General features: G+C 47.4%; 1 protein-coding gene across 5 annotated transcripts in view; it reads right to left on the bottom strand.

Moving 5' to 3' along the window:
• Nucleotides 1-14,407, bottom strand: part of psda (pleckstrin and Sec7 domain containing a) — a 171,662-nt gene that overhangs the window by 41,392 nt on the left and 115,863 nt on the right. For 3 of the 5 annotated variants that reach the window (XM_075473519.1, XM_075473492.1, XM_075473500.1), the window contains exons 6-8: nt 5,942-6,225; nt 3,868-4,105; nt 2,683-2,942 (exon numbers count right to left, since the gene is read on the bottom strand). In XM_075473519.1, coding sequence (XP_075329634.1) covers nt 2,683-2,942; nt 3,868-4,105; nt 5,942-6,225 — 782 coding nt within the window. Of the gene's footprint in view, nt 1-2,682; nt 2,943-3,867; nt 4,106-5,941; nt 6,226-7,486; nt 7,726-9,355; nt 9,460-14,407 lie in introns of those variants that run through there. The other 2 variants (XM_075473529.1, XM_075473536.1) reach the window with 2 other exon arrangements.

The following is a 14,407-nucleotide window of genomic DNA, read 5'->3' as shown; positions in this document are numbered from 1 at the left end:
CATCGTCCTAGTTGACAAAATTAACACTGGTTATATCTGACAGTAGGGTAGGGTTATATCTGACAGTAGGGTAGGGTTATATCTGACAGTAGGGTAGGGTTAGGGTAATTTCTGACAGGGTAGGGTTAGGGTTATTTCTGACAGTAGGGTAGGGTTAGGGTTATATCTGACAGTAGGGTAGGGTTAGGGTTATATCCAGTGTTAATTTCGTCAGCTTTTTTTTTTATTTATTCTTAGTCTTAGTCACAATGTCGAAAATCAATTTTAGTCTTAGTCATATTTAGTCATTGCCTTCCCAATTTAGTCTTAGTCTTAGTCACAATGACGAAAATCAATTTTAGTCTTGGTCAAATTTGAGTCATTTTAGTCAACACTGTACATAATAGAACTTCTCTACACACGGCGGCATGATCAATCATTATCATGCAGGTTGTTTTGTTGTCCTTGTTGTAAACGAAATGGCTCCAACAAACCGTACACCGGCAGGTGAGCTAAATGCTACAACTAGCATGCACATGGCGAGTTACACATCAAAGCAACAGAAGCTACGGCTGCAGCAACCTGAATACATTACATGAACAATATATACAGCCATACTCACGTTTCATTCACGCACACACCACTTGCCGGGACATTAATCAACAGCTCGATCTTCCCTCTGTCGACTCAGAGCACACACCTGTTCTAACCGAGCACCGACAGTTACGCTAAATGACCAGCAGGGGGCCGCTCCGCTCTGAACTGACCAACACAACTTTGGAGCCTTTTCTACATCAAGAAACACTTATATTAACAATTACAAATTACAAATTAATTATAAACAATTAAATTTGTTAATGTCCATTCGTCCATGGCTTGTAAATTTTGTCTTGTCTTAGTCTCGTTAACGAAAATAATTTTTTATTCTCGTCATATTTTTATTTTCTGGAAGCATTTTTGTGCGTCATCGTCTCGTCATCGTCACGGGTAAAAGGGGCGTTAACGAAATATTTTCGTCATCGTCCTAGTTGACAAAATTAACACTGGTTATATCTGACAGTAGGGTAGGGTTATATCTGACAGTAGGGTAGGGTAGGGTTAGGGTCATTTCTGACAGTAGGGTAGGGTTATATCTGACAGTAGGGTAGGGTTATATCTGACAGTAGGGTAGGGTTAGGGTCATTTCTGACAGTAGGGTAGGGTTATATCTGACAGTAGGGTAGGGTTAGGGTAATTTCTGACAGGGTAGGGTTAGGGTTATTTCTGACAGTAGGGTAGGGTAGGGTTAGGGTTATTTCTGACAGTAGGGTAGGGTTAGGGTTATATCTGACAGTAGGGTAGGGTCATTTCTGACAGTAGGGTAGGGTAGGGTTAGTCATTTCTGACAGTAGGGTAGGGTTAGAGTCATTTCTGACAGTAGGGTAGGGTTAGGGTCATTTCTGACAGTAGGGTAGGGTTATATCTGACAGTAGGGTAGGGTTAGGGTAATTTCTGACAGGGTAGGGTTAGGGTTATTTCTGACAGTAGGGTAGGGTTAGAGTCATTTCTGACAGTAGGGTAGGGTAGGGTTAGTCATTTCTGACAGTAGGGTAGGGTCATTTCTGACAGTAGGGTAGGGTAGGGTTAGTCATTTCTGACAGTAGGGTAGGGTTAGAGTCATTTCTGACAGTAGGGTAGGGTTAGGGTCATTTCTGACAGTAGGGTAGGGTTAGAGTCATTTCTGACAGTAGGGTAGGGTAGGGTTAGTCATTTCTGACAGTAGGGTAGGGTTAGAGTCATTTCTGACAGTAGGGTAGGGTTAGAGTCATTTCTGACAGTAGGGTAGGGTAGGGTTAGTCATTTCTGACAGTAGGGTAGGGTTAGAGTCATTTCTGACAGTAGGGTAGGGTTAGGGTCATTTCTGACAGTAGGGTAGGGTTATATCTGACAGTTATGTAGGGTTAGGGTTATATCTGACAGTAGGGTAGGATTATATCTGACAGTAGGGTAGGGTTATATCTGACAGTAGGGTAGGGTTAGGGTCATTTCTGACTGTAGGGTAGGGTTATATCTGACAGTAGGGTAGCTTAGGGTAGGGTTAGGGTTATATCTGACAGTAGGGTAGCTTAGGGTAGGGTTAGGGTTATATCTGACAGTAGGGTAGCTTAGGGTAGGGTTAGGGTTATATCTGACAGTAGGGTAGGGTTAGGGTCATTTCTGACAGTAGGGTAGGGTTATATCTGACAGTAGGGTAGGGTTATTTCTGACAGTAGGGAGAGGTTAGAGTCATTTCTGACAGTAGGGTAGGGTAAGAGTTATTTCTGACAGTAGGGTAGGGTTAGGGTTTGGGTCATTTCTGACAGTAGGGTAGGGTTAGGGTTAGGGTCATTTCTGACAGTAGGGTAGGGTTAGGGTTAGGGTCATTTCTGACAGTAATGGGTAAATAACGGAGGTATTTCCCTTTCAATAATCTGTGTTCTTTAAGGATTCAGGAGCTAAAGAGACAGAAATACCTCTCTAAAGCTGAGCTGAAGAAGAAATTTTTAGATTATGATCTAAGAGTAAAGAATAGAAGGATGTAACATCAGGTCAAAGTCCCAGAAGCAGCCTCAGCAGCTCATCAGGAGTCTGTCAGAATGAGTTAAAGCTGAGGAGGAGCCGCTCAGAGGCAGGATGCAGGCTGTGGGTAAATAGTTTGGATCTGAACCTTCGGGTCGGACTCACCTCGGGCTACTGTGCAGCGACGGGACCGAGCTCGCCTTTCTGAAGCCGTCTTTGCCGACGGAGCTACGCCACGACTCCTTCTCCGACTTGGACCGGACCGGAGGACCGGAGTCGTCCCTGAAGCCGGCTCGGAGGCCGGCGCCCGAGGCGTTGAGGCTGATCTCAGAGCGGGACGTCTCTGAGGGGGCGGACGGGTCGGGACGGGCCAGAGGGGCGAAGCTCAGCTCGGAGATCTGCTTGGCGCTCTCGCAGATCTGACTCTGGACACAAAAACAGGTCATTGGCGCCTGCTGCACCCCCCCCAGGACAGGGGTAACTAGGGATGGGAATTGATAATATTTTTACGATTCCAATTCCATTTTCGATTCGGTTCTTTGTCGGTTCCATTATCGATTCTCACTTGGAGAAAAAGGACAACAAACCGGTCGATTAGCATCAACTTTGTTTAGTTTAGAAGCAACACGAGTCATGACCACACAAACCCAACAACGGTGAGGTCCACATTGGTCTATCCTGGCCTGGGTAATTTAACTCTTCCTGCTCTGGTGAAAGGAGAAGCTGGAGGTAGAGGTGAACTGGGGGTAGTACCACCAGCCTCTGGCTCTGAGCCAGTCAGGCTCTGTCTCTCATGATTTCATCTAAATGTAATGCCTGAGAAGGCATTCATTTAACCTTAACCATTACTGACAGCAGGTTTTACAATGAGGCAAATGGTGCTAACATGATAGGCAGTGTTTGTTAGTTAGTTACCTGCAGTGTTAGCCGAGGACATGCTAACGTTGCTAACGTTGCTGGGTTCAGATTCACCAACGTTAGTCCGGAGCGGATCGAAAACGCAACATTCATTCATAGTTATTGCATGTTGGTAGTATTTCCTCCCTTTGGTGAAATATTCACTTTGCAAGTTGCCCTGTTGTCGTCTTTTTTAGGGATGTGTAACCAAACTTTCGAGCGTTTGTACCGCTTGGGCGCCATGTTTACTGTTGGCTGCTGGCTGCACTGGACTCGCCACGCAACGTTGCGTGGTGACGTCATTTGCGCCCACTGAAATCGATAAGGGAATCGTTTGCAAAATCGCCAAACGATTCCAAGGAATTGAAATACTGGGAACCGGTTCTCAACAAGAACCGGTTCTCGATTCCCATCCCTAGGGGTAAGGGTTAGGGGTCATCGTCGGGGTCCTACCTGGATCTCCGGGGTGAGCGTCGGCAGGTCAAAGGTGAACACGGACGTGGATCCGGAGGTCAGCAGGTCGACGCTGTCCAAGCTGCTGAACGAGGTGCCTTTGGCCCTGTGGGACTCCATGATGCTTTCAAAGTGCCGGCTGAAGGAGTCCAGGTTGCTGTCGGAGGGCCGGCGGGGGCTGCCGATGGAGACGGGAGACTTGAGGCAACCATGGTTGTCGGATGATACATCCAACGTCCTGTTGGGGAATAAAAGAGTGAACTTTAAGGGCTGTACGTTACTCAACAGCAGCAGGAGATTCATCGACTAAAATTATGCTTTTGGGTTCAACAGGAAGCCGTCAAACAAGCATCTGTTAACCATCCAGATGTGAAACGTTCCCTCATTCTGAGAGGCTGGGGTAGCTTCTTCTTCCACCGGATTTACCAGGAAACAAAGATGGACTGTGATCAGCTCAGCTGGACTTCTTCTTCTTGGTTCCTGAAGACGTTTCCCGTCTCAGCTGAAAGCTTCTTCAGTTCTGAACCAGGTGGGATCATCAGCTGATAAGTAGCGGCACCAAGCCACTGGTAGGTGGACCACACCTGGGTCAAGATCCAAAACTCAAGAATTGGAAGCTTCCACGGAGCGCATCAACTTGGTGAACAGCAAGTTCACGGGGGGGGGGGGGGGGCAAAGGTTTACCTCCACAAACCCACCAGAACCTGCTTTTTGACTCACATCATCCACTAAAACACAAACTACATCATCGGGGTGAGAGTGGACCAACTGAGGCTGAGGGAAAACTCAAGGAGCATCAACACTTCAAACCTGTGGATGTCCAAACTGGGTCCAAAATGGGACCAAACTGGGTCCAAACTGGGTCCAAACTGGGCCAAAAGCTAGGTCCAAGCTGGGCCCAAACTAGGTCCAAACTTGGCCCAAAGCTGGACCAACTGATCCTAGGTCCAAATTGGGCCCAAACTGGGCACAAATTGGGACCAAACTGGGTCCAAACTGGGTCCAAACTGGGCCCAAACTAGGTCCAAAGCTGGGCCCCAACTGGGACCAAACTGGGTCCAAACTGGGCCCAAACTAGGTCCAAAGCTGGGCCCCAACTGGGCCCAAACTAGGTCCAAACTGGGTCCAAAGCTGGTTCCAAACTTGGACCAAACTGGGTCCAAACTAGGCCCAAACTGGGTCCAAAGTAGGCCCAAAGCTGGGCCCAAAGCTGGTTCCAAACTTGGCCCAAACTGGGTCCAAACTAGGCCCAAAGCTGGGTCCAAGCTAGGTCCAAACTAGGCCCAAACTGGGTCCAAACTAGGCCCCATGCTGGTTCCAAACTTGGCCCAAACTAGGTCCAAACCGGGCACAAAGCTGGACCAACTAATCCTAGGTCCAAATTGGGCCCAAACTAGGTCCAAAGCTGGGCCCCAACTGGGACCAAACTGGGACCAAACTGGGCCCCATCTGGGACCAAACTGGGCCCAAATTGGGACCGAACTGGGTCCAAACTTGGCCCCAACTGGGACCAAACTGGGTCCAAACTGGGCCCAAATTGGGACCAAACTGTGTCCAAACTGGGCCCAAATTGGGACCAAACTGGGTCCAAATTGGGCCCAAACTAGGTCCAAAGCTGGGCCCCAACTGGGCTAGAACTAGGTCCAAACTGGGTCCATATCTGGTTCCAAACTTGGTCCAAACTTGGTCCAAACTGGGTCCAAACTAGGCCAAAAGCTGGGACCAAACTGGGTACAAACTGGGTCCAAACTAGGCCAAAAGCTGGGACCAAACTTGGTCCAAACTGGGTCCAAACTGGGCCCAAAGCTGGGTCCAAGCTGGGCCCAAAGCTGGGTCCAAGCTGGGTCCAAACTAGGCCCAAACTGGGTCCAAACTAGGTCCAAAGCTGGGCCCAAAGCTGGGTCCAAAGCTGGGTCCAAACTTGGCCCAAACTGGGTCCAAACTAGGCCCAAAGCTGGGCCCAAACTGGGTCCAAACTAGGCCCAAAGCTGGGCCCAAAATGGGTCCAAACTAGGCCCAAACTGCTGTTCTGACAGAGGGATATAATAATATAATAATAATCTGAGTTTCTCACCCTTTCAGCAGCAGACTGAACACCTCGTCCTCCTCCTTGGTGGCCCGTTGCCTCTGCCGGTCTCCCAGCATCCTGACGCTGGCCCAGCTCACCACTCCTTCCCCCTCCTCCTCCTCCTCCTCCTCCTCCTCCTCCTCTTCCTCTCCATCCTCCTCCTTTCCTCCGCCTGTCCCGGGTTTCGGGGAGGCGTCGGTGGGGCTTAATCTGGAGTTATCCGAAACGCTGCGGTTACTCCCGAAAGCAGAGTCCGCCTCCTCAGCCGGCTCCGCCTCCGCTCGCATCACCTGCAGATGGACACGGCGTTTAACCTCCTGATCCACGTTTAACCCTCTGATCCACGAGCAGGTCCGGACCTGACGGAACCGGCGTTTAACGTCCTGACTAGGGATGGGAATCAAAAACCGGTTCTTGTTGAGAACCGGTTCCCAGTGTTTCAATTCCTTGGAATCGTTTGGCGATTCCAAGGAATTGGAATTGAATGACATCACCACGCAACGTTGTGTGGCGAGTCCAGTGCAGCCAGCAGTCAACATACATACAAACATGGTGCCCAAGCGGTACAAACGCTCGAAAGTTTGGTTACACATCCCTAAATCTCGGCCTTTTTAAAATCGAAGCTTAAGACCCACCTTTTTAGAGTGGCGTTCAAACTCTGATTAGGGCCACTATGCATCCATTCTATCCGCTCTTTTTTAATTATCTTAATTTTATACAAATTTTATACAATTAATTTTATTGCACTTGTGGAAGGGGTTTAATGCCCTGCAGCACTTTTAGCACTTTTACCATTTCTGAATCGTGTTTTATGTATTGTTGTTTTTATCCTGTTGTAAAGCACTTTGAGTACCAGTTGGCTATTATAAAGGGCTTCATAAATAAAGTTTGATTGATTGATTGATAAAAAAAGACGACAACAGGGCAACTTGCAAAGTGAATATTTCACCAAAGGGAGGAAATACTACCAACATGCAATAACTATGAATGACTGATTAAAGTCGGTGAATCTGAACCCAGCAACGTTAGCAACGTTAGCATGTCCTCGGCTAACACTGCAGGTAACTAACTAACAAACACTGCCTATCATGTTAGCTCCATTTGCCTGATTGTAAAAGCTGCTGTTAGTAACGGTTAAGGTTAAATGAATGCCTTCTCAGGCATTACATTTAGATGAAATCATGAGAGACAGAGCCTGACTGGCTCAGAGCCAGAGGCTGGTGGTACTACCCCCAGTTCACCTCTACCTCCAGCTTCTCCTTTCACCAGAGCAGGAAGAGTTAAATTACCCAGGCCAGGATAGACCAATGTGGACCTCACCGTTGTTGGGTTTGTGAGGTCATGACTCGTGTTACTTCTAAACTAAACAAAGTTGATGCTAATCGACCGGTTTGTTGTCCTTTTTCTCCAAATGAGAATCGATAAGGGAACCGACAAAGAACCGAATCGTAAAGCAGAATCCAAAATGGAATTGGAATCGTAAAAATCTTATCAATTCCCATCCCTACTCCTGATCCACGAGCAGGTCCGGACCTGACGGACCCGGCTCACCTCGTCCAGGTCGGTCTCGCGGTAGCAGCGCTGCGGCACGGCGTCCAGGTCCGTCTCGGAGTATTTGACGGCCCGCCGGATGATGCCCGTCTTGGGGGCGGGGCCTCTGAGCTGCGGAGACACCAGCTCCACCTCGATCCGCCGGACCTCCTGATGCGACTGACCCCCGCTGTCCCGCCCCCTCCTCTGATTGGCTGGCTTCAGGCAGAGGGAGGAGGGCGGCGCCGTGGACGGAGCTGCTGAAGGAACACAGCGTGTGATGTAACAGGTGTAATCAGGTGCCTGACCGGGTTCAATCCTGATCACATGTCTGCAAAACACACAAAACTGGAGCTTCATCAGCTTCATTTAATCTGTTAACCAACATCCATCTTTACATTTCAGACCAAAAACAGGTGGAAGAGGGCAATTTAGGGCGAATAATGAAGTAAAAATAATAAAACGATGGGTAGATTAAGGGTTACACTGGAAAAAATGCCCCTCCAAAAATAAGTAAGAAAAACAACAAATAAAAGACGTTTTTACTTGAAATAAGCAAAAAAATCTGCCAATGGAACTTGTGAAAATCGGCTTGTCAAGATTTCTTGAAATAAAATGTGATATTTAGGACTTTTGAGATAAAAGTGATCTTGAAATTAGCTTAAAAACCTCTTCAAATGAAAAAAAAAAGCTTGTTTCATATGAAATGTGACTCAAAACAATTTGTTTTCAAGACTTTTTCATTTAACAAGATATTCCAGATGTATTGTCTTCAAACAAGTCCCTATATCTGGCTGAAATAGAACTTGTTAGGCAGTTGTGTCTTATATTAAGTGTAATGAGATATTTTAACTAGAAATGAGACAAATATACTTGGTAAGACTTTGATTTTTTCCAGTGTAAAGTCTGAGCCTACGAGCATCTCATGCTTTACATCACTATGAGAACTCTTCCAGGTGGAATTATCCGGCCAGGAAAAGGCACCAAAGAACAGGATGTGAGTAGAGAAGCGTAGTAACACTCTGAGGTGGACTCATGCTAAGCTTCAGCTGCAGCTAATTGGCTTAGAAGAACCTGCTTGTTTACTTCACTGAGTTTGCCGAGTTTAATCGACCCAACAGATTCAGAGCTTCATTCAACAATAAGAACATTTTGACCTGAATCTTTATGGGAAGCCGACGAAGGGACGCTGATGGGACATTTAAGATCAGCTGAAGAAATTTAGATGCTTTTTTAAAGCATCAAAGAGCAACAACGGTCCAGAAAGGGTCAAATAAAAGCAGCGACTGCCTCTTTCAGGTAGAGATCATTCACATCTCAGGAAACCAATAAAGTTTTCCCCTAAAGGTTTCTGATTTATCTTCGTTACACCTAATAAGAATCCAGCATGTTTTAGGATAAAACCAATGTGGTCTAAAGGAAGATGTGATAATGTGCATCGCTGTTACTGATTCATGTGAGCAGCGCATTAAGATACCTGCATTAAACATTAATATCTAAAATTAATGCCTCTACAAAACCTGTCCTTTTAAAATATGTTGAATAATCGGTAAATATTTAATTCTTCACTGAACAGAAACTATAATCTCCTTTTGCTGCAAGTTTTTTTGGATTTTCTCTCTTTTTGTTAACAGAATGTGAAAATCCTGGGAAAATCATTTGTTTCTTATTCGTGTTGTGATTTCCTTCTGGGACTGGATAGTGTAGAGGTAAGACTGCCACCTTCCATGTGGGTTCAAATCTGCATGTAGGGGTCCTAAGGCAAGACCCCCTTTCCCTATCCGCTTACCAGTGGGAGTCGCTTTGGATAAAATCGTCCTCCACATGCATAAACATTAACATTTGATGTTGTTGAAAGATGCCTTCAAACACAATGTGTGCCTGCAGTACCTTTACTGCCCTCTGTGCGGCCTCCAAACAGGAACTCCCACTTTGCTCGGGCGATCTTCTGTGATCGAGAGGAAGGAGTCGACCCTAAGCTGCAGTCCGACTGCAGGAGGAAGGAAAATAATTAGATTAAATGATGTGTTTCCATTCACCAAGGAAGCAGAATCAAATAGATTTGGAAAATAAATTAGACCGAACGGCTAAAGGTTAAGATATTCAGATTATTTTGTAGTCAGATCATGAGTTTTATGACCGTAAAGGACTCCGGCATTTGACAAAGTTAATGTTTTTATGTACAATAAATGATTTATAGCCTCAACCTATACATGTACACAGTCATTATACCACTACAATAATAAAGTGTATTGATCACAGACCTCTTTAACTAGTTTTAATTAGTAATTAAGAAAAAACAAAAAACTGTAGCTGAAATGACCGAGTCCTTTACAATCAGCCTCTATAGTTACAAAGAAGTTAAAAAGATGTTTAAGTTCATCAATAAGGAGGTTCCATCGGTCATTTAAAAGTTGTAAGGAGTGAAATTCAAGACTCTGACAGAGAAAGTTTCCCCCTAAAGGGAGTTCTTTGTAGGAGATTTAAGATGTTCTGGAGGTGGAAACGTTAAATGAGAAGTTTCTATAGGCTCTACAGCCAATCTGAGGCTCTGTTTAGGAACTAGATTAAAAGGTGGTCACTGAGGAGGTTTGCTGTGGTCTTTCATAAAGTTGGAGGAGACCTTGAAAGCAGCCTGGAGTCCTTAAGCCACTGAGCAGCTCGGTAAATATCCAGTTAGATTCCGCCGTCTTTATCACATTGGTTTGGTTCTTTTTTGGTGGATAATTCCTGTCGGTGGACGTCCAGAAAAGGACCCAGGATCAATCTGTTTAGCTCCCTGAAGACATCTGGCAAGTTGAAACGTCTTGGTGTTTGAGAACCAAGGACTTCTCATGAAAATAAAGGCATTTAGAATAGTTTTCTTTAAAAAGAGAACTCCTTTGAGTTGGTTTTAGAACATTTGGGGTCTGGGCTGCCTTCAAAAACAATCTACGTCTCTTAATAGAATACATCCGTACAATTTAAAGGTCTCTGGACTCTGTAGAGTAGGGATGTCCAAAGTCGGTCCTCGAGGGCCATTCACCTGAATCAGGTGTGCTGAAGCAGGGAAACATCCAAAACCTGCAGGACGGCGGCCCTCCAGGACCGGATGTGGACATCCCTGCTGTAGAGGCTCTAAGGGGTCATTTTGGATGCTTTAGGGCAACTCTGTGCCACAAAGTATCCAGAAGTAGGACTCTATGACTTCCATTCTTCTTCGGGTCATTTTAGGGGTTTTGGAAGGAGTATCGGTTGACAGAAAGTAGGTCGCTGCAGCTCTTTGGGATGTTCTAGTTTATTTAATTGGTTGTAGGTTAACAAAAAGAAGGACGTTGCAGTCCTTTGGGAGAGTGTTTCCCAACCCTGGCCCTCAGGGTAACCCTCAAGGTGACCCTCAAGGTGACCCTCAAAGTGACCATCAAAGTGACCATCAAGGTGACCCTCAAGGTGACCATCAAGGTGACCCTCAAAGTGACCATCAAGGTGACCCTCAAAGTGACCATCAAGGTGACCCTCAAGGGGACCATCAAGGTGACAGTCAAGTTAACCCTCAAGGTGACCATCAAGGTAACCCTCAAGGAGACCCTAAAGGTAACCCTCAAGGGGACCCTCAAGGTGACCATCAAGGTAACCCTCAAGGTGACCCTCAAGGTAACCCTCAAGGGGACCCTCAAGGTGACCATCAAGGTGACCATCAAGGTAACCCTCAAGGTGACCATCGTAACCCTCAAGGGGACCCTCAAGGTGACCATCAAGGTAACCCTCAAGGTGACCCTCAGGGGGACCCTCAAAGTGACCCTCAAAGTAACCCTCAAGGGGACCATCAAGGTGACCCTCAAGGTGACCCTCAAGGTAACCATCAAGGTGACCCTCAAGGTGACCCTCAAGGTAACCATCAAGGTGACCCTCAAGGCAAGGCAAGGCAAGGCAATTTTATTTATAGAGCACAATTCATACACAGGGCAATTCAAAGTGCTTTACAGCTACATAAAATCACAAGAAGGCAATAAAACCATTAAAAAGGAATAAAAAAAAAATAAAAGAAAGAAATTAAAAAAGAAAGAAATTTAAAACCCATTAAAATAATCATTAAGTAATTAAAAAGTGAAGAGTGCAGATAAAATACTTTCAGGTGTCATATGCACAGCTAAATAGCCATCAAGGTGAACATCAAGGTAACCCTCAAGGGGACCATCAAGGTAACCCTCAAGGTAACCCTCAAGGTGACCCTCAAGGTGACCCTCAAAGTGGCCATCAAGGTAACCCTCGAGGTAACCATCAAGGTAACCCTCAAGGTAACCCTCAAGGTGACCCTCAAGGTGACCCTCAAAGTGGCCATCAAGGTAACCCTCGAGGTAACCATCAAGGTAACTCTCAAGGTAACCCTCAAGGTGACCCTCAAGGTGACCCTCAAGGTAACCCTCAAGGTGACCCTCAAGGTGACCCTCAAAGTAACCCTCAAGGTGACCATCAAGGTAACCCTCAAGGTGACCCTCGAGGTAACCCTAGAGGTAACCCTCAAGGGGACCATCAAGGTAACCCTCAAGGTAACTCTCAAGGTGACCCTCGAGGTAACCCTCAAGGGGACCATCAAGGTAACCCTCGAGGTAACTCTCAAGGTAACCCTCAAGGTAACTCTCAAGGGGACCCTCAAGGTGACTATCAAGGTGACCATCAAGGTAACTCTCAAGGGGACTCAAGGTGACCATCAAGGTAACCATCAAGGTAACTCTCAAGGGGACCCTCAAAGTGACCATCAAGGTGACCCTCAAGGTAACTCTCAAGGGGACTCAAGGTGACCATCAAGGTGACCATCAAGGTAACTCTCAAGGGGACTCAAGGTGACCATCAAGGTAACCATCAAGGTAACTCTCAAGGGGACCCTCAAAGTGACCATCAAGGTGACCCTCGAGGTAACCCTCAAAGTGACCCTAAAGGTGACCCTCAAGGTGACCATCAAGGTGACCCTCAAGGGGACCCTCAAAGTAACCCTCAAGGTGACCCTCAAAGTAACCCTCAAGGTGACCATCCAGGTAACCCTCAAGGGGACCCTCAGGGTAACCCTCAAGGGGACCATCAAGGTAACCCTCAAGGAGACCCTAAAGGTAACCCTCAAGGTGACCATCAAGGTAACCCTAGAGGTAACCCTCAAGGTAAGTCTAAAGGGGAACCTCAAGGTGACCATCAAGGTGACCCTCAAGGGGACCCTCAAAGTGACCATCAAGGTGACCCTCAGGGTAACCATCAAGGTGATCATCAAGGTAACCATCAAGGTGACCCTCAAGGGGACCATCAAGGTAACCATCAAGGTGACCCTCAAGGGGACCCTCAGGGTAACCCTCAAGGGGACCATCAAGGTGACCATCAAGGTAACCCTCAAGGTGACCCTCAAGGGGACCCTCAGGGTAACCCTCAAGGGGACCATCAAGGTGACCATCAAGGTAACCCTAAGGGGGACCCTCAAAGTGACCCTCAAGGTGACCCTCAAGGGGACCCTCAAAGTAACCCTCAAGGTGACCATCAAGGTAACTCTCAAGGGGACCCTCAAAGTAACCATCAAGGTGACCATCAAGGTAACTCTCAAGGGGACCCTCAAAGTGACCCTCAAGGGGACCCTCAAAGTAACCCTCAAGGTGACCATCAAGGTAACTCTCAAGGGGACCCTCAAAGTAACCATCAAGGTAACCCTCGAGGGGACCCTCAAAGTAACCATCAAGGTAACCCTCGAGGGGACCCTCAGAGTAACCCTCAAGGTGACCCTCAAAGTGACCATCAAGGTGACCCTCAGGGTAACCATCAAGGTGATCATCAAGGTAACCATCAAGGTGACCCTCAAGGGGACCCTCAGGGTAACCCTCAAGGGGACCATCAAGGTGATCATCAAGGTAACCCTCAAGGTGACCATCGTAACCCTCAAGGGGACCCTCAAAGTAACCCTCAAGGTAACCCCCAAGGTACCCTCAAAGTAACACTCAAGGTGACCATCAAGGTAACCCTCAAGGTGACCCTCAGGGGTACCCTCAAGGGGACCCTCAAAGTGACCCTCAAGGGGACCCTCAAAGTAACCCTCAAGGTGACCATCAAGGTAACCCTCAGGGGGACCCTCAAAGTGACCCTCAAGGGGACCCTCAAAGTAACCCTCAAGGTGACCATCAAGGTAACTCTCAAGGGGACCCTCAAGGTGACCACCAAGGTGACCATCAAGGTGACCCTCGAGGTAACCCTCAACGTGACCCTCAAGGGGACCCTCAAGGTGACCCTCAAGGTAACCCTCAAGGAGACCATCAAGGTGACCCTCAAGGGGACCCTCAGGGTAACCCTCAAGGGGACCATCAAGGTGATCATCAAGGTAACCCTCAAGGTGACCATCGTAACCCTCAAGGGGACCCTCAAAGTAACCCTCAAGGTAACCCCCAAGGTACCCTCAAAGTAACACTCAAGGTGACCATCAAGGTAACCCTCAAGGTGACCCTCAGGGGTACCCTCAAGGGGACCCTCAAAGTGACCCTCAAGGGGACCCTCAAAGTAACCCTCAAGGTGACCATCAAGGTAACCCTCAGGGGGACCCTCAAAGTGACCCTCAAGGGGACCCTCAAAGTAACCCTCAAGGTGACCATCAAGGTAACTCTCAAGGGGACCCTCAAGGTGACCACCAAGGTGACCATCAAGGTGACCCTCGAGGTAACCCTCAACGTGACCCTCAAGGGGACCCTCAAGGTGACCCTCAAGGTAACCCTCAAGGAGACCATCAAGGTAACCCTCAAGGGGACCATCAAGGTATCCCTCAAGGTGACCATCAAGGTGACATCAAGGTAACCCTCGAGGTGACCCTCAAGGTGACCATCAAGGTAACCCTCAAGGGGATCCTCAAGGTGACCATCAAGGTGACCATCAAGGTGACCATCAAGGTGACCATCAAGGTGACCCTCAAGGGGACCCTCAAGGTGACCATCAAGGTGA

The sequence above is a fragment of the Odontesthes bonariensis genome, chromosome 2 (genome assembly GCF_027942865.1).
Source record: "Odontesthes bonariensis isolate fOdoBon6 chromosome 2, fOdoBon6.hap1, whole genome shotgun sequence".
Classification (NCBI taxonomy): Eukaryota; Metazoa; Chordata; class Actinopteri; order Atheriniformes; family Atherinopsidae; genus Odontesthes; species Odontesthes bonariensis.
The sequence above is the reverse complement of the archived record's forward strand: the minus strand, read 5'-3'. Positions and strand labels throughout refer to the sequence as shown.